At 40.5% G+C, this 24,318-nt stretch overlaps 1 protein-coding gene across 3 annotated transcripts in view; it reads right to left on the minus strand.

Moving 5' to 3' along the window:
- Positions 1-15,497: 15,497 nt before the first annotated feature.
- Positions 15,498-24,318, minus strand: part of cacna2d3a (calcium channel, voltage-dependent, alpha 2/delta subunit 3a) — a 105,574-nt gene continuing 96,753 nt past the window's right edge. For 2 of the 3 annotated variants that reach the window (XM_067528082.1, XM_067528081.1), the window contains 4 exons: positions 21,948-22,063; positions 20,401-20,480; positions 20,190-20,278; positions 15,501-16,997 (listed from right to left, as the gene is read on the minus strand). In XM_067528082.1, coding sequence (XP_067384183.1) covers positions 16,949-16,997; positions 20,190-20,278; positions 20,401-20,480; positions 21,948-22,063 — 334 coding nt within the window. In that variant the 3' untranslated portion in view covers positions 15,501-16,948. Of the gene's footprint in view, positions 16,998-20,189; positions 20,279-20,400; positions 20,481-21,947; positions 22,064-24,318 lie in introns of all 3 variants that reach the window. The other variant, XM_067528083.1, reaches the window with a different exon arrangement.

Genomic DNA, 24,318 nt, shown 5'->3' on the forward strand with positions numbered 1-24,318 from the left:
CTCAATAGAGATTAAACCACTGATCCCATAACATAAGATCTAACTCTATTTTCTTTTAAATCTAACACAATTTCAGGGGTTTTCTAAACTTGTTACATGCCTTCACTCAGCCCCTTCACCCATGGGTAGATTTAGTAACAGGCAATCAACCCCACATTGGATTACAGCTGTTTTCAGTGTGCAATTGAACAAAGAGGAGAGTTTGCTTGAAGCCTTTGGAAGATGGTCTGGAGATTAGATGTCTCTCAAGGGGATGTTTGAGGTTGTATTATAAATGCCCCTCAACAATTCAATGCCGGTGGATCAGTTAATGGAATGATTAATCATTTTGTGTCAGGAGAATAGGAAGAGGGGGATTTTCAATCTCGGGGAATGGGGCTGTCTGGAAGTAGACAGGGCTTGTCAGAGAGCGTAGGAGCTCAAAACGAGATGCAGAGAACAGGAGAAAAGATTGGGTAATGAGAAACGGGGGATTACACGGGGTCTGGATGAGAGGGGAGCCCCAAGGGAGAGCAGCAGAGAGAGAGCCTTAGGGAAAGTAGAGCTGAAAGAGTCCTGTTACAGTGTAAAAGCTCCTGACACCTACTAATATTTGCACTTGTAAAATGATAGACTTTAGGAGCACATCCCATATGTGACCCTGTCAATTTATGTGTGTGTGTGCGCCCAAAATTACGTCGTGATCAGTGTTTATATTTATGATTGGTGTCACATAGGCCAAAAAGCAAAAGTGGGAGGCAAAGACACGAGGTTAGCAAAGGGAAAGAGAAAATGTTACTCAAAGGAGACCAAGGCCAACAAGAGGTTTCACATATATTTCACAAATATTCAAATCTTCTGTCAACAGCAAGGCTTGTAAGAAATGAAATAAACCTTCAACTTTGAACCTTCAGCATGTCTTTTATGCATGAAGTTTAAAAACTACTTGAGCTCTCTGGTAGAGGCTCTTTGGTTATCTGAGTGAGTGACTGACTATACTGTAGCAATAGCACAAACAGAAGTCCAGGTGCACTGCAGGCAGATGAAACCTGAAACCCACAGGTGTACAGGTATGACTTTCCTGACTTCATGACACAAGTCCTTTGGAGGAGGAGACACACATACTTTCAAATGTTCAAACAAAATACTTGGATGCTTGATCTTGTCAGTTCTTTCTGCACCTGTTTCTTTTTTCCTTTCTTTCAGCTAGAGTTTGACAAATACAATGCTCAGCAAGTATTGCAAGCGGGTGGGAAGCTAAACATTTCTATTTCTTATTGTCATTTACAGTTTATTAAAAAAAATTAAAAAACTGTCATATTTTCATTTATTAATATCTCTTTCCCAGAGAAATGTTTACAGAAATAATGTTTTTCCTATAGGAAACAATAATGATTTTGCATTGTTAAAATGTCAAAATGTGAGAATACTAGTTCGACATTTTTTGTATGTTTAATGCTTGGTTGAATGTGTGTGTATGTGTGTGTTTTCATAGTGATGCAAAGGTGATTATGATGATGAAGAGAACAGGCTGGATATATACTGCGGTTCACACAGCCTATTGAGTGGTTTTACTCTGGTCTTCTTCCACTACATTAAAATTCCTCAGGGGTTCTCCAGGATGATTACATGACAAGTTGTGTTTTCCTAAAACAAAGCAAAAGCAGCTGGTTGATATAAGGCATCCTCTGTCTGCTGAAGCTTCAGCTGGTTGATATAAGGCATCCTCTGTCTGCTGAAGCTTGATCTGTTCAGCGCAATTGTGTAGATTCACGAATATTTTGCTCACTCTGTTCCTGCATAACTATAACTGAATTATACCAACACATATTGATTTGATATTTAACATCACATTTTAGCATCTGTGAAACAAAACCTCAGCTTGAGCCCTGACCACCACAACATGAAGAAGAATTTTGCCGTGTTCATAACAGCACATCAAACCATGTGTCTACCTTGTGTGCTCTAAAAACCCATTGTAGAAGAAACACATGTACTTTCCATTGATTAATGTTGGCTGGTATTGGGCTCTAAATCTTTAGTGCATCAGCTCTGGCAAAGCTTATCCCTCTAACCGAAAGTGGAGCTTGTTCCATTCCTCAACTTACTGTAAGACTCAAAAAATGGTAACCAGGCCCAAATAAGAACGCTCCGCAGAGCTGCATTTAGAGCTATTTGGGATTGTGGTTGTGTGTTTTAGAGAAAGAGGGCAGGACGCCGCACCGTGACGTCGCAAACAGTCTGGACTGGATCAAAGAGACAGGTCGGTGCCACAGAGTTACCAGCTCCCCCTTCTTTTACTGCCAATTTTATCCCAGGGTCCCCCTCACTCCTACTCCCCTCCAGAAACCACACACACCACAAGTTGTTTCAGTGGGGCACAACTCTGGCTGAAAATAGCATGGTTTTACACAGAGGTCATAGTTTCTAAATGTGCATGACTGGGGCTTTTGTGTATGTGAGAGAAAGAATGACTACTTAAAGAAATTAATATCAGTTCTGCTCTCATCCTAACAACATTTGTTCCAGTTTACAGTATATTACACTGGGTTACCCCATTCTGAACTTGCTCCATGTCTTATAATCATGATTATTGCTGCTTTTAGTACTAAATGGAGATGCAAAGCAGAAAAAACAGAGGATATTCCATGAGTGTGTGCATGTGTGTGTGTGTGTAGGTGCAACTGTAAAGTGCACTGCAGCTCATCTTGTTTTATTGCTCACAGATGTGGAAACATATTCACCTTCATATGGCAATAAAGGATTACAATCTGTTATTCTGTCTTAAATGTCATATAGAATGACCATTTTACCAAATGAAGTTGATCTTTGCAGAAGCACTTTAATCGATTTTACAGACATTTCAGGAGAAGGGTAAACATTGACTGTAGACTGTTCCACTCTGATATTTGATCTGCTGTTCTTATATACTAACACTGATGCTCTGTGCTTTTTTTGTTGTCTCACTGTTCTCTCACTCACGTTTATTTTTAAGGAGTAGTTTACATGCAAGACTTTCTCACTCTCTGCACCTTCGCATTAGAAATTCTTTTGTGATGCGTGCATTACATGTTAGACAATGAGACATGTTTACAAGCCCAGGACAGGCTTGCTTGTTTGAGGTTTGTCATGGGATCTTCTCTTTCTTTCCTCTTCTTTGGTGGTGGTGGTGGTGGTGGTGATGTGTGTGTGAGTAACTCTGCCCCACAAGGAGCTGAGTGCCAGGTCAGAGCTAGTAGCTGAGTGATTCTGTCAGTCTGCTAAGCCTTCGTGGATTAGACTAAAGTGGGCCCCTGGGGTTGCTCTGACATGAGTGAAGCTCTGCCCAGTTATGTTTAAAGTATGGTACAGCAGTCATTGAACTTCCTTTGCTCTATCGTAATTCTGCACTGTTCTTACTGTATGGGACAAACTTAAACTTACTCTAAAAAGTTTTGGCAAATACACTGGCAGACATTTGGGAAATAGGGAAGCTACAAAATAAGTACAACTGCTACGCGAGAAAACACTCTTTCTCCCAATTTTCTGGGTTTTAAAAATATAGCCATCATTTGGATTTAATAATTTCACACATTTCACACATTATATGAATCTTTTCAATAAATCTCTATCTCCCAGATTCACCTTAAATGATCTTTGGCCCAGCAGAAGGTTCGTGCCACACAATACAATTCCACATGATGGTAAGCTGAACATACTCTCATCCCGGTGATGATTAAAAACAATAAAAAAAAATTAAGTAAAACAAACAGTTACAGACACAGTTCAGGAAGCAAACAGGCAGTGACAGATGTGCTCTCGGTCTCTGAGATGAGGTAATTTGCCTTAATGTTTATATTAACAGAGCATATCATTGAAGTGTTGAAGTTCAGTTTTACAAAGGATCCTGGTTAATCCAACTGACAACCTGTTCTCACATAAATTCTCATCGAAGAATGAGAAACGTTCTGAAACATGTTCTACACTGCACAATAAGAGAAAAAAAAAATCTCAAAAGAGATTCAAATTGAGTTCCAAGAATTAGGTCCTGAATGAAGACGAGTCACTGAGTAATGACATGTCAAACTATTAGAGAAACAGTTAAACTTACTCATTTGCAGTAAGTTACAGCAAATGGACCATATTATTACTGCAAATAAGCAATTGTGAAACAAAGAGCCACAGCCAGCTTTAATGTTAAGGAATGGCAATGCAAAAAATCCTCCAAAGAGGTCACACAGGATGCGCTTGGACTGAAGTGACACACACACACACACACACACAAAAACCACTCATCATACCTTTTACCATCTCTGGAAAGATGTAATAGACCACAGAGAAACATATTTTTCCAAAAGCTTTGGCTGTTTCTTTCTTGATGACTGACACCTGGGCTAGTTAGCACCCTCATTAAAAAGCACTTAATGAAATAAGGTGTTTAAACAGGGGCTTTACACTAAGGTCTTTGTGGTTAATGAAGCAACACACTGCAGATGGAAAACTGGAATAGCTGGAAATGCAGGTAATGTCCCGCTTGATCCAATAAACGTAACACCTTTTTAAAGGTGAAAATCCCTCTATAAGGCCCTGTGTCTCTTCATGGAACATTCACACTTCCTATTGGCTTTGACTTTCTTAGAGGGGGGCTCGGAAAGGCCGCCTTATTCCCACATATTGTATGTCGTGTTTATTTGTCTGATTTGGCAGGGACTGAAGCTTTTCTAAAATACTGCAGTTACAGTAGATTTTAGAAGTAATTCTTTACTGTTGTTTTAGGACCACACCTACAGATAAACACTGGAAGGGAGATTTAGATTTTTTTCTGAGTTTATGAGCACTGAAGCAAGTCGGTGGATCCAGTAGCCCGTCTAGCCTTACTGACCTCACCGAAAAATGGAACCTTTTTCAAATGAGATTCAGTTTAACAATCTGACAAAGGAGACACTCAGAAACATTCCTTATGATAAGTAGCAAAAACTGTAAAAAACAAGCCTAGATAATGAAGGAAAAATAAGATAGTGAGGGACCAAAATCCAAACAAAAAGAGAAAGAGCAGCCAGAGATATGAGGTGATGCTGTGGTCTAGCATTTTGTTAAAATTGCTTCTTGCTCTAACATTATCAAGGTCAGACAAAAGTTAGAAAACCATGGTTCAGATTAAATTGAAATACCACAAATTTTACCGTTATAGTTCATATCACATAGAAAATATTCAACAACTGTCAATCAGCATATTTGTTGTTTTTGAAACACGAATGTTGTTTTTACTCGACCAAAACCTTTTCTAGTGATTATTGCACAATCTGTTGGATTTGTGTTCTTCTGGGAAGTTTGAGTGTAAGAGTGAGGTTTTTGTACAAGGGTGCCTGCGGGTATTTATGTATTATGAGAAAGAGAGTGAGGGAGAAAGTGGTGCTGAACTGTCTATGCAGATGAGAATTGGCGCGCTACTTTAAAACACGACATATTTCAACAGACTGCCTTTGCCTGCTTTCTTCCAATGTAATCAATCTCTCAGGCCTCAAGAGCCATAAAATGCTATATTTCAATCCTCAGCATGATGAAAATCTGACTAATTATAACTCAGCATGTGAAGCAGTAAAAAAGTGTATTTATTGCAATGTTATTAAGGTAGATTTTCCTCCTTTTGCCACCGAATCTAACAACGAGGCCCAGTTACTCATATTAGAATACAAAATATTTCAAGTGTTAATATAATTTTATAACAAGGAGCACATGTAATGGAAATGTCAATTTGAAAAAAAATTTAAAATGTTTTCCTAAGCTATGTCTTGAAGATGTCTCCAACTGGTGTGCTTTGGGTCATTGTGGGTGTGTGTGTGTGTGTATGCGTGTACATACTGAATGCTTACTATGGCTCACTGACCCGTGTGTGCTGCGTAACTCCTGTGCTGAGGGGCCACCCTTCTCCAGCCATTTGGTTATCCAGCTCACATCAAAGCTGATGGAAGGCTGGCTTGAGGCCCAGCACCATGACAGACTGGCGGGGAGCCCGGAACTCAAGCCCCTGGCTTTAGGCCTACAGGCCTGGGGCTGGAGGTTGACAGGGCCCAGCTCTGAGGGACTGATGAATGGGTTCTGGCACTGGGCTGGTGATATGTTGGAGTTTGTGTGTGTACAAGTAGATGGAGTGACTTTCAGGGCCCCCTTCAGCTTAATCTGACTTACAGAGCTAACAGGGAGAGGTTGTGATTGGCCACAGAGTCAGGCAGAATAAGAGGACGTTAGCCCTTCTTACACCCAGAAATTTGCTTCCCTTGCATCTCTCGGACAAATATGCTCACACATGGCCCTTAAAACATATTTACACTCCCCCCCACTGTGCACACACAAACACATACCATAAAACAATGCACATCTTTACACGTGAAGTTTTGCTGAGCTATTGTCCTTGCAAGATGGAAAATATTATTCATAATTGACACAAAATAATTATGTGCTTTGGAATCTAGAAAGGTCATACATATTCATATAGTCTCACCTAACTCAGACAAAGGCCAGTGATCATATTCACTTGGAATTGCTGTTTTCCACTACAGCTTAGTACATGCCAAAATGGAAGCAAACAGCAACTATAATTGGCCTACAAATTATGTTTGACTTATGTTTGAAAAATGCTTGTGACAGTATATGATATAGCTTGAGTTGTTTTAGGCACATATATGGTGGAAATGTTTTCCTTATTGATATTTTTGTATTTTGATTGAGTATTGTTCTATTGGTTGCATTGGAATAGGAATTGAAGGAGACTAAAGAAAGGTTAAAAACGTAAAAGCAGAGAGCAATTTAGAATTAAAAATAACTTTTAATCACCGAAGCACAAAGGTAATGTACAATGTTAACTAAATACAGCCACAGTATTAAAGACACTGACAGGTGATATGTATAACACACGTCATGTTGTTACATTGGTACCTGTCGAGGAATGGAATATATTAGACAGAGTGAGACAGTGAACATGTTTTTCTTGAAGTTGATGTGTTGGAACGGGAAAAAATAAGCAAGTGTAAGGATCTGTGTAACTTCAACAGGGCAATGATGTGACGGCAAACTAGCTCAGAGCATCTCTAAACTAGCCTAGTGGGGTGTTGCTTCAAAATGTAATGTTGGCTGTAATCGACATGTGTCACACAGCACAGCACACCACTGCATTCTGCACTTGGGTATGTGTAGCTGTAGACCAGGCAAAGGCTGATTCCTGTCCACTGCACTACGCTGTTTGTGAGCCACAAAACTGCACCAGCGAGCAATGGAGGAAGGTGGCTCTTCTAATGAATCTCGTTTTCTTTTACATCGTGTGGACAGCCGGGTGTATGTGAAATGGAACCAGGATGCACATAGCAAAGAGCAAGTTGGTGGAGGCAGTGTGATGCTCTAGGCTTTGTTGTGCCAGAAAACCTTGAGTCCCTGGGTGGACATGACTTTGACATGTATTACCAATCTAAATACTGATACAGACCAAGTGCACCCTTCATGGTAGTAGTATCCCTGAAGGCAGTCGCCACTTTCAGTAGAATAATTTCCTATTCCACAGTTCAAAATTGTTCAGGAACATGACAAAGATTTCAAGGCGTTACCTTGGCCTCTGAATACCCCAATCTCAATTCAATCTACCATCTGTGGGATGTACTGTTAAAACAAATCTGATCCATGATGACATCACCTCACAGCTTTACAGGACTTTAAAGGATGTGCTGCTGACGTCTTATTGCCAGATTCTAAAGGAAACCTTCAAAGATCACGTGGTCTCCGCCTCAATGGGTCAGGGTTTTTTAGTTTTACGGGAGTTACTACACAATTTTAGGGAGTTGCTTTAAATGTTTTGGCTGGTTGATATATATATTTGGTGCCAGTATTTCCCTCACTCTTCACTTTAAGCCCTTTATGTGCTGCACTTTTACACAGTCCCTTGCATCTCTCTTCCATCTTTCCCCTGGCTCAAGCTAACTTTTGGATGTCAATAAAGAAAAATATAATTTCCTGTTTATACAGAAGACATCTAGAGACAAAAGTGAGAACAGTACTTGGTCCCCAAACAATATATGGCAATGCTCTCATCCAGTTTTTGGTGGAACCTTATCTATGTGTGCTTAAGTGTTAAAGTGTTAACAGTTGGTAAGCCATAACTGTCTTTGAAAGTGATGTGTGGGTGTTTAGTGCTCTGATTCACTGCCAGTCTCCATTTTAACCTTTAGCTCATCACTTGTGCCGTGCTTCCTAATGTCTGCTGGAGAGCCTCAGTGTGCCGTCTGCCTAGGAAAACAAGCTAAGACTAACTAAGGCAATGTGTTAACCTGATGCATGGTGCTGTCTGCCATCAGCCCTGAGGCCACACTAATGAGACACGATTAGATTATAAAGATATCCTGCTGTGCCACCTCTTTTTACACTGCTTGGATGGGGCCACAGGAGATGGCAATGACCCAAAGCACACATATTGGAAGTTGTTTGAAACTTAACTAAACTCTTGTCTTGAGGAGGGAAACCTGAAATATACCAGGTGTTTCAGTTTGACTGGCCATGCAAGGACCGATCTTGCTTCTCTAGCTTGTGTGGAAATATCCGACTTAATAAATTCTTAAGACATCCTGTACAATTAACAGGATGGACTAAACTAGCCAAGCTAAGGAGAAAATTGCCCGTAAGGCCACACATCTAGGTCTGGGTCTGCCTAGCAAAAATGTTTCCACTGCTACACCTCAATCACGCACACTGTGGCCATCTCCAGTGGCTCATGCTGAGAGGTGCAGAGGTAGACCAGTAAAACCGGTCAGCCATCCCAGTGACAGTCCAGTGCAAGCCTGCAGACATGCTGTACAAATACCTTACTGTCTACAGGAGAGGGTTGTTTTTTTTCTGCTGAAATTCTGAAAAGGAGCAGAGAGGAAGTTTCTTTGGGAGTGTAGAGCATTTTTGGGCCTTGTCCATTTCTATAACGCGTGGATAGTATTTCATTGCACTTTAACCACTGAAGCCAAAAAACGTTACTGATGTTAGAACGAGTTAGGTAGCATGGAAAAAAATGACACAAGCTATACATGCAGCATTGGTATGGATTTGTGCATTTCTGCATGTGAACACAAATGGCTTTTATGCATATTTCTGTGCGTGTGTGTGAGTATTTATCCTATACATGTGTGTTTGTGTGAAAGCGAACATTCATGAATGTGTATGTTGGATCAGGATTTTGAATCTTTCTGTACACTGGCTTCTATAAGGCGCAGGTGTTTTCAGTCAGACCGTGGTTCCTAAGTCCTTACCAGAAGGGTTTTAGTAGACTGACATTCCTTTAGGGCCTGTTCGTCTGCACTGCAGCTCTGGGGAGTGTGTTCTAACTTAACCTACAGCAGCCACTGATGACTCCTTTACTGTAGTTTAATTCAACAAAACATGGTTTCACAAGATAGCAGAGATGTACTTTTTCAAATGAAAAAGCTACAACTGTCAAAGTGTCATCAAATGCATTCTGCAGCCTCTGCCATAAAAGTCAGCATAACACACACTGCACAATATTTCAACCATAAAGTCTGCTTTTTCAGGCTTGTAATGCTCTAAGAAAAATAGCACAGGCCAAAGAAAAAGGTGAGGGGGGGTAAAGAGCCAGGAGGATACGGTTGTCTTCTCCACTATAGTAATATATGGCCGTTCCCCTGAGCACCGAGGGATGTAAGGGAACACAAATCACCACCTTGCGTAGATGCAAGCATGTACACACACTCATATATAGCTACACAGAAATGCCTTCAGCTTTTACGAGGGTTTAAAATGTGCCCATCACACTACCCTGTATCTAACCCACTGCAGGCATATCTCAAAGTAACAACTCAAATCTACAAAGCAAAGACGACTATGGAAGCAGAGGTGACGGTGGCAATTTTATCCAACCTTACACATTAGTTACACAATTTATTAAAAGTCAGATGTCTGACTTTGCGTCATTATTGACAGAAAACTGTGTTTTCCTCTGTATGGTTCAGTTTAAATTGCGGAGGGGATAAATGGCTGTCTGGCACCATCAAATGATAAGTGAGCAGCAGACAGTAGTAGGAGCTTTCAGTGGTGTCCCATCGTAACATGATCTCTCCACAGAGAAGATCACTGGAGCCTTATGCAACCTGATTGTTTAAAACCCACAAACAGCAGCCTGGATTAAAGTGATCAGTACTGGCTTTAGCAGACTAGGAGTTACGCTATATGTCAAATGGTATGCAGAATGATGGATTCAATCTGACAGAGGAAAATAAAATGAAGCTGCCACGTAGAAAGTCTAGATACGCTTCAGACCACAGGTATATACAATTTTAAGAATGCACATACTTTAGAAATGTCTGAGGATCCGTTTATTTTGCGTCTTGCAGAATTACGAGTAATAGAAAAAAACCTGTGTGTTGCTCAGAAAATTCCAACCACAGTGTATTTAGCCTATCTGGTTTTGTTTAGGGAAACCTAAAAATGAGTGCACTTGTAATGTCCACAGCAAAAGATTTAAATGTGAGATTTAAACTGTAGTATAAACCTGTCTGTGGACAAACTTTTTTAGTGTTCTGGGAACTGTGTCATCAAAGGCGCTTAAACCATATATCTGCTGTGATAGGAATTATCTTTCCATAAGTGCAAATCACACTTAAGAGTTATTGTACATGCACACCGTTTACTTTACTAGCTCAGACCTCCACTCCTGTGGCTAACAAATCAAGTTATGTAAATGCCATGATATGGTGCAAGTGCAGGAACACAGAGTGTATTCAGTGCTCGCATTTATTTTATTGATAGAGACCTGAGGTGAAAATTCCATATTTCTTTTATTACATGTTGAATTGTTAAGAATGTGAACTAAAACTTCCCACATGCAAGCCGCTTTCATTTCTTTTTATATAAAGTGCTTTTGATTTATGAGCCCACAATGTCTTTTTCCTGCATGAAATAAATTATGTAGGTGAATTCCAAAAAAACAAGATAGAGGGAGTGTGGGGGGAAAAAAGACTAGGGAAGTCCTCAAACCAAAGTCAGGCTGATCTGCCAAGGGTCGACCCTCCAGGTTTTATAAGGAGGTATGAATATGTGGTTGAAAAGGAAAAGAACAACTTAGCTGTTTAACAGCTTGACTGTTTATCTTTCTCATGCTTAGCTGGTAGATTAATGGGGGAAATGGGTGTTCATTAAACGTTTACAAAAACAATTCTTGGTGAGGTTTATCAGAGAACACAGTTTGCATTATGAAAACACTACATTTTATGGGTTTAACACTCTTACACCCAGACCAGCTGGGTGCACAAGCAGAGTTGTTCTGCTTGATATTTTAGCATTTTATTAGTTGTTATCATTCTGTTTGTATGTCTGTGTACACACATTTGTACTCATTCCCACCTTATAAGGATGATTTTGAGGTAATAGACCCTTTTTTATTTTCTAAAATGTCTGTTGCTTACATCATCCCTGCTTGCTTATGTTTCTACAGATGTGTGTCAATATTTTGGCTTGGACATGTTTTCAATGGTGAGATTTAAATCTCTTGAAGCATCGAAGCAAATTACAAAAGATTACCAGCTGGATATAATCACTGAAGAAAGCCATACAAAGAATGACTAAATGGTTTGGACCCCACATCTCCAGTTTATTTTTTCACTGTTTTCAGTTATTGTTTCATTACATTTTACTTAATACACAAATCTATATGGACATACAAAATGCACAGAGAGTATACTGTACGAATGACAAAGACAAAAAACAAACAGACAGAAAGACAAAGTAACCCTTCCAACGAAGTGTTGTTCCACCAAATCGAGACAAAGAGATACAGTATGAACTAAAAGGTTAAACTGCAAATTGTAGGACTGTTGGCAACATAAGCAGATTCTAGTATTGTTCCATAGTATAGTATGTCTGCACAGAGGAGTCCAACAATGTAACAACAGCTAACTTATGTTCTCACTCAGTTCTTGCTACACCACCCTTATTCCACACAAACCACACAAACACACACGCACACACGCATACACACACACACCTTCTCACTGATCTCACTGTAAATGAGGATGATTTTCATTTAAAAAAATTCTGATTAAGCTTTAAAGTAAGTTTAGCTTGGAACCTCTTCTTCTAAAGAGGTGTGTCTGAGATTTAGAAGTGTGTCATTTAGTCTCCAACTGTAATAAGCACACAAACACACAAATACACACACACACGTGTCTGTGTCTCTGTGTTTGCGTGTGGGTGTGTTTGTGTGTATGTGTGTGCTGGTTCCCTATGACTGGATGTGCACCTGACCACATACAGTTCACACACCTGGAAGAAACACACCTGCTACTGTTGTGAGTTTATTGGAGAGACATTGAAAAGAGGCAGGGTACTGACCAGGCAATCCACCAAACTAACTATCCGAAAGTAAAAGAAGCAAAAGAAAGATTCAGAGCATGTGCCTAAAGCAATTTACGACTACTTTCACCGTCAATTCACCTTCACTCAAGGGCATAATTTACATTTTAACTCTATGGGATACAGCTGGGAAATACTCAAGGCTCCTCAGTTATATGTAACTCTTACTATGTAGCCCTTTGGCAATCAACAGAAATTAGTTGTATGCAAACATAATTTATAGGTGACAGTGTTGCACTTGACATTCTGCTCTGGACAATGTAAAGAAACACAGGTAGTAAACTGTAGTTCTAATTTCCACAGTAGTGATAGTCATATGACAAAAAATAAAACTATTTGTGAAAAATAAATTACACATGTAAATAGATAGAAACCTGCAAATAAATAAGTAAACACAAACTTGAATGTTGTGTTTAAAATTGTCAGCAATGAAAATCACCACATCAGTGTTGGACAAAAACAGAATCAACAGAACCAAAACACTTGATTGTAATTTGTGTGCACATTTTAGGGCTAGATTTTTCTCCAGCAGAAGGCATGATTTTAGATACAGAAAACCTTCTGGCTGATGAAGGCCTGCTGAGGTCTGGAGGACCCTTGACAAGGGGCTATAGCGAGAGATCAGCGAAGTTCATATTAAGAAACAACTAAACGAGCTACCAAACTCTGCACACTCAGCAAACTCACTCCAAATATTCAAAAAACTGCTGAAAACAGAAATCTTCCTATGCACTTGACGTTTTGTCCTTGTACCTCACTTGTAAGTCGCTTTGGATAAAAGCGTCTGCTAAATGACTAAATGTAAATCTAAATGTAAAATATCTTCAAACAGGAGACTTTGTTTTAGATGCATGCAGGTGCACCTCAGTGAAACCTGACAGACAGACTCAGTGGAAACGTCTGTATGGCTGCAATTCTACATTATGGCCTAAGATTTCCAGTTAGAAACAAACAGAAGTGATCATGTTGACTAAACCTCATAGTGCATACAAAGCAATTTTTCACTGTCACTTACCAGGCTCTAATATCTGCAAAAGCCTTCAGCCAGGTCACAGTTTTATGCCTTCACAGTAATGCACTTTCTTCAGTGTAGAAGAGATCATGTTAAAAGGAGCAGGCATTTGGTTCTTAAACACCACACACATTGTTTACACCAAGGGGATTGTCAAAACATATATAAAGAGATGCTGGCCAAAATTACTATTCTGACTCAACTTGTTACCCTCAGCCCATAAATACATAGTTTATTAGGATCAGGTCCATTTCTCCTCCATCAACACAATGGCAAGACATTTGGCTGGTGAGCATGGGCTGGGCTGGTTTGAATAGTTTACAAAGGAATTATTTTCTCAGATAAACAGCTCCAGGCCTCAAAGCTGATTGGGAGGCAAAGCATACAGCTGGAGTTCCTTCCTGTGTCCTTAACTGCAGCTGTGACACTGGTAGTGAGAGTGCTATGTTAAAACAAGGGGGTGAGAGGTGTTCATTTGACTTTACCCTACTCTCTATGCTTTTATGAACCTGGATATTTGAGCTTTGGTTTAAGGGCTGTTTTCTACAAAACCAGTGCTCTAGTTCAAGGTTCAGTGAGAAAGGGAGGGATAAAAGTGAGGAAAAAGGAAAAAAGACAACAGGAAGAGGAGGAAATGTGTCATTTTAGATGGGGATGAAATATTGTTCATTCAGAGGATGAGGCAATAAGGAAGGAAATAGGGTTCACTAGGAATGGAAAGATTCACTCAAGTAACCTGTTCCTGGTAAGGAGGAACCACACCAGTAGATTTGGATTGAACTATTAGTGATGTGTCACACAGAGAGCGATGTGTGTGTGTGTGTGTCTCCCTCTCTTTCACTTGTACAAATACATTTGAATACAAACAACACACCCCGCAATCCTGAACCTGATAAGCAGTTAAAATACTGGACAGATGGATTCACACACACACATACGCACATGCTCTGTCAGATTGCCTCTCATATATGACCTGTTCTTTGTTTCTATCCTTCTTTGCCGTTTAGAAAATTCATACTGTGTCTGTTAACTTCCTCTCCTCCCCTCCCAGTAATGACACACTGCAGGATTTTTAGATTACACAGCTCATTGATAATACACTGCATACACCCACTAAGCAATATGAATTACAAACACTTATGTGTGCACCCACAGACATGTAGCCACACACACAGAATGCCTCTGAGCTATGGCAAGATCATGTCCTGAGTAGCTTACATTATTTTAACTAAAACATGGAGTTTGACTGTGGAACTGCAACAATTACGCAAATAAGAGACCTAATCAACTGGTTCCCAAGGCCTCCCTTCCAACTGCGGATCTCAAAAACCAAACAGATGGCGTCACAGTTTTGCCTCTACCACAAAATGTACAGCGCTCAACGTTACCCTGCTGTGATATCATGTACTCTAAATGCTCCCGACAATTAGGGTGAGAGAGAGCAGGAGGATAGCCTGTGTGAAACAAACATGCACATAATATACACTGTAAGCATAAGTATAAATATACAGCATGCAGTGCTCATGTCTGCACTGACACACAAACAGTCAACACAGAAAATGAGTTTGATGGCAGTTAGAGTAAAAGAGCAACATGCAGACAGCTGTGGTTGATGTCAAGAGTGAGCCTTTGGATATTCCTACGGTCAAGAGGGTAATGATGGGTGAGGGCAGGGTGAGATAAGGGTGAGAAAGTGGGTGAGTTGGGGACACTAGGGTATATAAATGTCACATTGCTGTAGAGATTTTTCTGTCAGGGCCTGTGGTTGAAACCTTAGCCTCCCTTTCACTGCTCTGCTATGCAAAATAAGTGCGTTGAAACTTCAGGGCCAGGCATATGCAGAACATGCAGCTCACTGGTCTGGCCAAGCGTGCACACACATACACACAAAAACACACTTTTGATCAGGCACTCGCACACTAAACATGAATACAAACCATGTCAAGTCAAGTCAGGTTTTATTTATATAACATAACATCACGAATCACAAATATACCTCCAGGGACATTACAATCTGCACAGCATACAACCCCCTCTGTCCTTGGGGTAAGGAAAAACTCCCTCAGAACCCCCACCCCCACCCCCCGCACTTTAAATGTAGATACATTCTATCTGTATTTGTTCAGTTTAAACTGAAGGAAACTAAACCAGCGTGACACATGGACACGCCCACAAACACACACACACACTAATGTACCAGTAAGAGCAATCATTTAGTATTGTCCACACGAAGTTCATCGAGGTCTAGCAGGAGCAGCTCTCCAGCTGGGGTATACAGATACTAATCAAACACGACACATGGACACACACACACACACACATACTGACACAGACGTCTATAAAAGTTTGATGTAACCACTATGCCCAGAGAAGCCATGAACAAAATAATACTGAATCAATTACCACATCAACACTGAGCCTTCATCAACACAGTGGGATTTATTGCAGGCCGGCAGGGGAGCCAACAGCCAATAGTCCCTAATTCATTGATTGGTCCTCCAGCCAAGACAAACATGCTGATGTTGATGAACTGTGATCTGAGAGAACTCTAAAATGCTCACAGTACTGTACTTAGACCAGTTCTCCATTGTAATCCAACGTGGAGACCTGGGACAAACCAGGGCTGGGAGCCAATGGTGTTTCTTGCTTTCAGCTATCAGTAGACCACCTAGTCTGCTGCAATCAGCCTGCCTTTTCCCTCCATTGCCTCCCTGACCTCCAATCTAGCTTTCCTCCTTCCCTTGCTTGCCCTCCCTTCTCTCCCTGTTCTTCGACTCCTGACTGTCCATTCTGTTAAGTTGGCCTAGACTCTAAAAACAGCCCGGGTGCATTTGAGTGGCAGAGGCAAGGCAGGGGGGGCTCCTGGGTCTCCATTTAGCCACTTCCTGTTTGAGGGAGCCAATATGTATGCCCCTCCAGGCCATTGCTCAGCTTGCCATGTGTAACCAAATGAGGCTTTTCTGAGGCTCGACAAACTGGCAGAGCTCAGATCACAGCTACAAAGACTCTGCTGAATATGCTAATGTTGAAAAATCTTCCTCTGCTTGTTTACACAAACACAGAATGGAATTCTAATTATACGCCTATGATTGGTTCTGGTTTTGTTTGGTATTTGACTGATGAAAGTAAGCTGCCTTGTCTGAAAGAAAATTAATGGACTAAAAGCCAGTGAATTATGGGCACTCCTATTTATAAACACATACTGAATGCTAATCCTAATCAGAACACAAAATCAATGAGATATAATTTCTCTGTTCTGCGCAAGCGCATAACAGAGACACACACACACACACACACAGAGCGGGACTATTAGTTCAGCTGGCTGTCAGGTCCTGAAGCTCACCAAGAGGTCCATAAGGACTGAAGGCTTTTCTTCCTGTCACAGCATGGGGTACACAACTAACTTTGTGTATGTGTGTTAAACAGTGTATGTTTTCAGCTGGCACCTCTCAATCTTGGCAGCAGCATGTCTCCTGGCACCCACAGAAACAAATTTGTCTTTGGGGTTTGCTTCGGTTTGTGTCTCCAACATGTGTGTGTGTGTGCGTGTGTGGGTGAAGGAGTCGAGAGGTCTGGTCATCATCACCGCTGCAACCAGAGAGCTCGTGGCCAATTGGTATTGGAGGAGAGCCTGAGAAGTGAGAATAGTAAGGACGATTAGAGAAGACATATTTAAAAATATCAAAGATATGACAGTGGCACAGCAAATGTACAATTCATATTTAAAGCCTAAATGACAAATCCTAATAAGTCCCCTAATAAGTATCTCTGTTTTTCTCATTGTTCTCTGAAATTCAGATATTCACTACTGTAAGCCTATCCTCAATGCAAACATAAGATTATGTGCCCATGGTGAGTTGCAGGGCTGAGATTGTGCTATTCAGTCCATGGAATGCCGACATAATCGTGTGTTTTCCCAGCTTGTTGTAGTTGTGGCGTGTTGTGGTCACCGGGCCTGTGTGTGGTCCTGGTGTGGTTCAGCTGCTCAGAATCATTTCCATTTAAACATATCTGTGGTCCTCAAAGCAAACCAGCAATGTTATCCACTCCATTGGAGGTAACACCAGAAACGTTGCCCTCTGTGTGACCGCCTCTTTGTGTGCATGTTGTGTTCATGTGTGTGTGTGTGTGCTATTGCATGGTTCAGATGGTGGTTGTATGCACACATGTCTGAATGTGTGACTATATGTGTGATTCACTGTCATCTGTCTTCTGGCATATTAGCAAAGAAGATAATGGAGAGCAAACAGGGTTAGAATAGTGAGTGCTGATGGATAGGTGGGTTTTGAACTGCAGACGCTCTTTAGGCCATTGTGTCCCAGTGAATGATCTCTAAGGAGACCCTTCCCAGCATAAACAGCAGCACAGATCAGATCATTCGACGGGAATGTGGATGCCTTCTCATAAAATACCTATGGAGATGTTTAACTCACTTGCTATGTCTTTGACTGTGACAGATTTGATGTAGGATCCTTTTTCTTTTAAATGCTATATAAAAAAAATATTATTATTATTATTAAAAGTCCACATGAACACATGTGTGCTAAGACAACCTATAAAGACACACACTTATGTTTTCATAAAAAAGGATGTTTTTCCATTTTTTTATTGTCTTTTTTTTTTTTACTATTCACATCTTCTAAGAAATTTATTGTTGCACAACTAAATGAATCTTGATGTCTGCTGTTGACTCTATAAGCATTTAGAATATGTTTTGCAGGAAGGAAATGATGTCTCTATGCACTTGTGCACTTTTTAAGCATCTGCATGGGGTATGTCCCCCCACCAGTGTATGGGAAAACAGCTTACAGAAAACAGAAATGAGCATTTATCACTTGCAGGACTGAGAGGTGGCAACAGAGCTGCCATTGTGGCAGCTTCCCAGAAAGAAGACTGCTTTCCCAAGTCTGCCTTTTGTACACACATTGGATGCACTTTCCCATAACTCATCTGGCAAACAGGAAGGAATCACAGACAGGATTGGATGTGTGTTGACCCAAAACAGCTCCAATCCCATTATGCTGTGATAAATGACCCACCAGCAAGTCAGGGAGTCTTTGGAACATAGAAAGAGGAAGAGCAGGATGAACTGGGAATGATTAGAGATTAGAGAGAATGCTCAAGGAAGAAGATCAGGGAAACAGCGGAGGAAAAGATTATAGACCACTATGGTGGTGAGAATTACCTCGTCAGAGGAGGAGGAAATGAGGGGCTGATGGACCTAGCTGGTTAAGAGGTGGGGAAAGAGAGGGAGATGAAGCATGTCCTGTCGTTGGCCACAGGGACCTTGGCATTGAAATGCAGACCACAGAGTGGTAGAGTGGCTTCTTACTGGTCCTGACAGGGTCTCTGAGACCTCTTGTTGTTTTTTCTTACTTACTGTTCTCTGTACAAGCACACAAACTGGCATAGCACAATAATCCTATTCTTGCATTTACAATATGTGTAAAGGCGTGTTTCTTAGGAAATGGTGATGCTTGTTTGTGCTCTTTTCCTAAACAAATACAGATGTATAGTATGTTGTGGCTGGCCTTCATTTCCAGTGTCTTGGTCTTCATTGTCTCTTTTTATGTGGGGGATAAGCCTCTTGGGCAGAGGCGCACATGAGTGATGGAAGCGCGAAACACCACATGCACGCACACACACATACACACACACACTGTATGTGCACACAAAACATCTTTGCTTTTATGGAGGCCAAAAGCAAGTCAAACTATTCCCCACAGACGACTATTAGGAGCAGATTTTGTAACAATCAGTCAAATCTGCCAATGTCAATAAAACAATCTATAGGGGTGAAAACTGAAGCCTCATATCAAGACCATTGTTCTATTCAAGGTCTGCTTTCCTCAGGAGCCTTTCAAAGACATTGATTTCAACAACATTTTAAACATCTTTTTATTTCAAAAGTACACAAAAAGGATAAATATTGTTCAGTAAGGCAAAGCTCAAATATTAACAACCACTCACATCAGAGGACTCAGAATCTCATAGTCACAGTTAATGGGTACCACTTGCAAATAATAAATAAAACATTTTTCTCCATCCATACAAACATACACACACACACACACACACACACCTATATATACTGTGTATGTGTATATATATGTAGTTTATATATAAACTACATATATACACATACATATATACATATATATATAGATATACACACACACATGCACACACACGCACATATATATATATATATATATATATACATACACGTTATACTTATCATGGAATAAAAGATTCAGACACATTTTTATACAATTCCAGCCACATTTAATCATCCTCATCTTCAGTATAATTATTTAGTTTCAAAATCTTTGTTGTCTATAAAAGTCAAAGTAGACCAAGGGACGGTGCACTTGTCTTTTGCCTCATATGTGATACGTGGCTCTATTGCCCAGTTCCAAGCCCAGCTACAGACCCCAACCCTTTGCTACTTCATGGAAGGTCTGAACACAGTAGTGTGGGTGTCAGTGGATATTATCAGACCATTTGTGCAGTAACTAAGCTACTCCGTGCATTATTAGCATTATTACTATGTTCAAAACATTTTGTCAGCCAGTGCAGCTCATGTGATATTTCTGGAGCACCTTAATTAGCACTACCTAGCAGCTACAATCGCTATCCCTTTTCCATCCCTCTTAAGTACCTTGTAGTGGGGGAGCTCAGGGAAAGGGGTTTTTTAAGGTGGTGAATTGAACTGGGCACAATTGTGTAAGGGGCAGCAGGAGAGTTATTTCTGTGGCATTGTTGAGTAATTTTGCATGCCGAGCCAAGTTCTGGATGGAGAGGCATGGCCAGCTATGGTCACCTTGGGAACAATGCCAAGAGTACACTGAGCAGTGTTGTGGCAAGATTTGCGGTGTGGGTCACAGCTCCTCCACACTCCATTGAGTTCTCCTAGAGACAGGAAAAGGCATAATACAGTTCAGACTAATATGAAATATCCTAATAAAAGACACAAGCGGAGGATATTTTATGAAAGAAAATACTGTGTGTTTGTGTATGTGTGGTGCAAATACCTCTGGGTGAAAAGGATGGCAGGTATCTGGGCGCCTCCTGTCCTTTTGCATCTTCAATCTCTCGCACTTAAGAGATTCATTATGTACAGCTGGAGTCAAGGCAATAACAGATAATGTGTACCCTCTGCAGGGTGTTTTCCTGCTGGAGTATATTTCTTGTTTATAATGGAAAGGCATGCATGTTTTTCAGTGCACCATGGAAAGAGGTTCTTCTGGAGGCACAGCATGATGTGCAAAAAACAAACAAAAAAAGCAGACTTTGAGCAATGTTTCAAGAAATTTCTTTTGTTGCATAGCAACAGAATAGCAGGCTCTATGCTACGGTAAGCACTCCACGACAAAATAAACACTGGTGGACATGTATATACAGTGTGACTGTGCTGCATAAAAATTTCTGAGAAATGAACATTGGAGAATCCAGTTTGGGTTAGGAAGTTCCTTCAGTCTGAATCCACTCTGCTGTGTCTGCTATTGATCAGTATTCCATCAGAGCGTGGGCTGTTGTGTAAGACAGTCCAAACACAGACCCCCGCCTCCCTCCACCACCACCTTTCAGACTTGAAGTAGTACTGCTGTCTCAAAGCCTTGGCTTCTGCTCTTGCCCCAACAAGACTCTCATCTATTTCATCAATCAAAGGGTTACAGGGCAAACACTCTATGCTATTCCCATCACATTACAGTTGATGGACACACACTGGCTATAATGATGTAGACACTGGAAGTTATGAGCTGGGAGAGAATAGGCCACTGCAGAAAGCAAAACAACAACAATAAAAAAAATTCTTTGTCTCAGTGAGGAGTAAAATCAAATGTTACAAAAGGCCCAAAACCGAATGAATTTAAGATCAAAACCCATCCATTGGATTTATAATTTGTTTATTCATCAGTTTCAATATCTCAAATATCTCTAAATGTTGACTGTAAAGTCATAGGCCCATTTAAAATGTAAGATCCTGACTGTTGGTTGTTAGTTATTGATGTGTTGAATAAAGTTACTACTTAAGGTAGCATTAACACCAGAAATAAGTCCTCTCTTATCTCTTCAGCTCCTTCTCTCCCTATTCTGAAACAGCTTTACATCACTCTTTACCCTCTGCCAAGCTCTGCACAGTCCTTCAGGTAGTCATCAGTTTGAAGCTAGGATAAATAAAAATGCTCCAAAACATATAGATCAAATTTTTGCTTTTCTCTGATTGGTCAGTAGGGTAAGGCTTATTAAAATGTTTGTAGAAGTGATTGTCTCTGCACTGCTGCCAGTGCTGTATAATGGGTCTTTGTCACCAGAGGCTTACACTTCAGCTCTACACGTTAAGTGTTGGAGCCTAATTCTATTAAATATATCATAAAAATGTAAGTGTATCTTTGAGGTTTTCTTTTGTTGACAGACTTCCCTGCTCTTCAGTCTCTGTTATAACAATGTCTCCTACTTTTATCCAAATGTTTATCATGTTATTTCCTTTGTTCCTTCAAGATACCATGAAAATCGAATAAACTGCAGTCCTGTGCTAAACCCCCTACCACCTTCCCAGTGTTTGGCCAGTGAAGGATATACATAATTTCGACGGGATCCATGGTTATTGGCTCGAACATGCTGCAGTCACACTTGTTGTCCACCACCACCATGAAAAGATTACTGCTGGGGATCTGCTGGATCACAAAGGACCTGCCAATCACAGCACAGACAGCCAGAAACAAAGATTTGAGGAAGGAAGTGGGAGAAGAATGAAGAGAGGGTTGAGAGTTGGATTGGCAAGTAGACAAGGCGCATGGGTCTGATGTAAATTTCCAATTGTGTCAGAGGATTTGTGTTATGAGTGTTCACATTCTCCCCTGGCAGAGGAAAGATGCACTGAAGAGACTCTATTGGATGCAAATCAAGAGGATGAAATGTTTTACCGCCAGCTGTCAATAAACATGCAGTGACATAGATACGAGTCACAGCAGCAGGCACACATATAAGATGTACACACACACTCAGACCATTCTCTTCTTCATCTTCATCCTTTCGTTTGTCTTTGTTATATCCTATCCAAAGCGAGCACCAATGAAGTGTTGCAGAATATAAAACATTCCAAAGGCAGACAAATGGGAACCACACTTTTGTGCTTATAGCCTCCCATGGCTGTGTTTTACTGGCCTGAAAGATCAGGCCTCGCCTCGGCCTCCTGGCCAGTGATTTATGAGTGCGGATAAGCTTTATGAAGAAGAGAGGTCATAAAGATGATCTCTTTTTTTCTGTCACCCTTTCTTTCTTTATCTCTTGCTCCTCTCTCTGTATGCCTTTAGCTGCAGCTGGGTGATTTATCAATTTCACTGTCAGGCATTTATCAGACACGTATGAGAACAGACACATGACTGAGTGAACACACCCACATTCAAGAATATACTGTATACACATAGACTTTCTGAACTCTTGTAGAGGAGGACAAGAACTAAGACAAAGAGCCAGAGACATGACACATCAAAAGTTAGCTTCTACTGGAATCTCCATCCATATTAATTCAATACCATGACCAATTTAATCTGACCACATACTGCCTTCAATCCCAGAGCAGCACCAGTACATCACACTCAGTACTATAGTCCTCCCATTGTGACCAGCCAAACCCACCCAAACCAGCAGAGCAAAGAGGCCAAGCCTCTCAGGGTGAATTAGGATCTGCTCACGTTTAATAATTAGTGCTCACCCCTATACAGTGCCGATCTGAGCCAACTCAGCCTCCTGAAAGAAAGCAGAACAAGTGATCTTGGGGAAAAGACCTAAACATAACCTGACAGCACAGCTGCTGCCCTTGAACATACCTAGTGCTGGGAAATAGAGCACTGCACCACATTTAAATGCACAAGGATGTGTTCATTATGCGCAGATGCTCACAGGCAGACTTACTAGATATTCTTGCTCAAAACACACGGACTTAACACTAAGAATACTGTCTCCTAGTGCTGTAGCTTCAAATGATCTTGGCCAGAAGATAAACAAGGACAATCAATATGCTTTTCTCAGTAAAGGTAGATAATGATGGTCCTTCCCACAGGAAGGGAGATAATGCAAAAGAAATCAAGAGTTAGATAACCGTACTGTATGAAGCTCTCCCAAAGTTCTGATTAAACATACACATAATCTGGAAGTGAAGCTGATAAACGTTAACACTGCCTATCACCTTCTGATCATGAATACATGTTTTATCTTTAAAGTGTTAGCATTACTGAAGCTTATTTAAGGGGTCTCGCAATGAAAAGATGATACTGCTACCAAATCACCATACTAATACAGTTTCAAGTTTGCATTCTTTGCATTTGATGCAGCCATTAGCAAATATTATTCTGTACACAGCTTTTTTGTGTGTGACACAAGTCACACACTAAAAAGCTGTGTGTGACTTCTAAAGAATGTTCACATTTTTCCTGTGATTTAATAACTGGATGACCATAACCATAACTACATGCACTGCATGGTTTCTATCATCACGCTGCACTTAAGTATCTATCATCACAGTTGGGAAATTCAACAGTAATTACTGTGTGCAATTTAACAATTACTAATTCAGTGAATTGAAATCGCTCCAGTATAATCTCAACAAACAAATTGGCAAGTTTTCAGAGCAATGCTGTCATTTAATTTCCATTTCTGTTATTACTCTTTGGGGAAAGAAACCGGCACAAAGATTCCAGTATTTTTTTAACTCTAATACACATCTACTCAGGTGAAGTAGCGGCTATTTCTTCATTTTAAGATTGTGTGTGTGTGTGTGTGTGTGTGTGCGCACGCTTTTTTTATCCAGCTGTATTGGTAAAATGTATAATGTTTACAAAGCTGTGGGTAAAAAAATTTATTACACCAGTCTGGAAGTAATGCTATGCACAACTATCTCAGTAAAAACGTGATTTTTAGTGTTACTAATCAGACAAGCATCTCTG

This window comes from Channa argus, chromosome 13, assembly GCF_033026475.1.
Source record: "Channa argus isolate prfri chromosome 13, Channa argus male v1.0, whole genome shotgun sequence".
Classification (NCBI taxonomy): domain Eukaryota; kingdom Metazoa; phylum Chordata; class Actinopteri; order Anabantiformes; family Channidae; genus Channa; species Channa argus.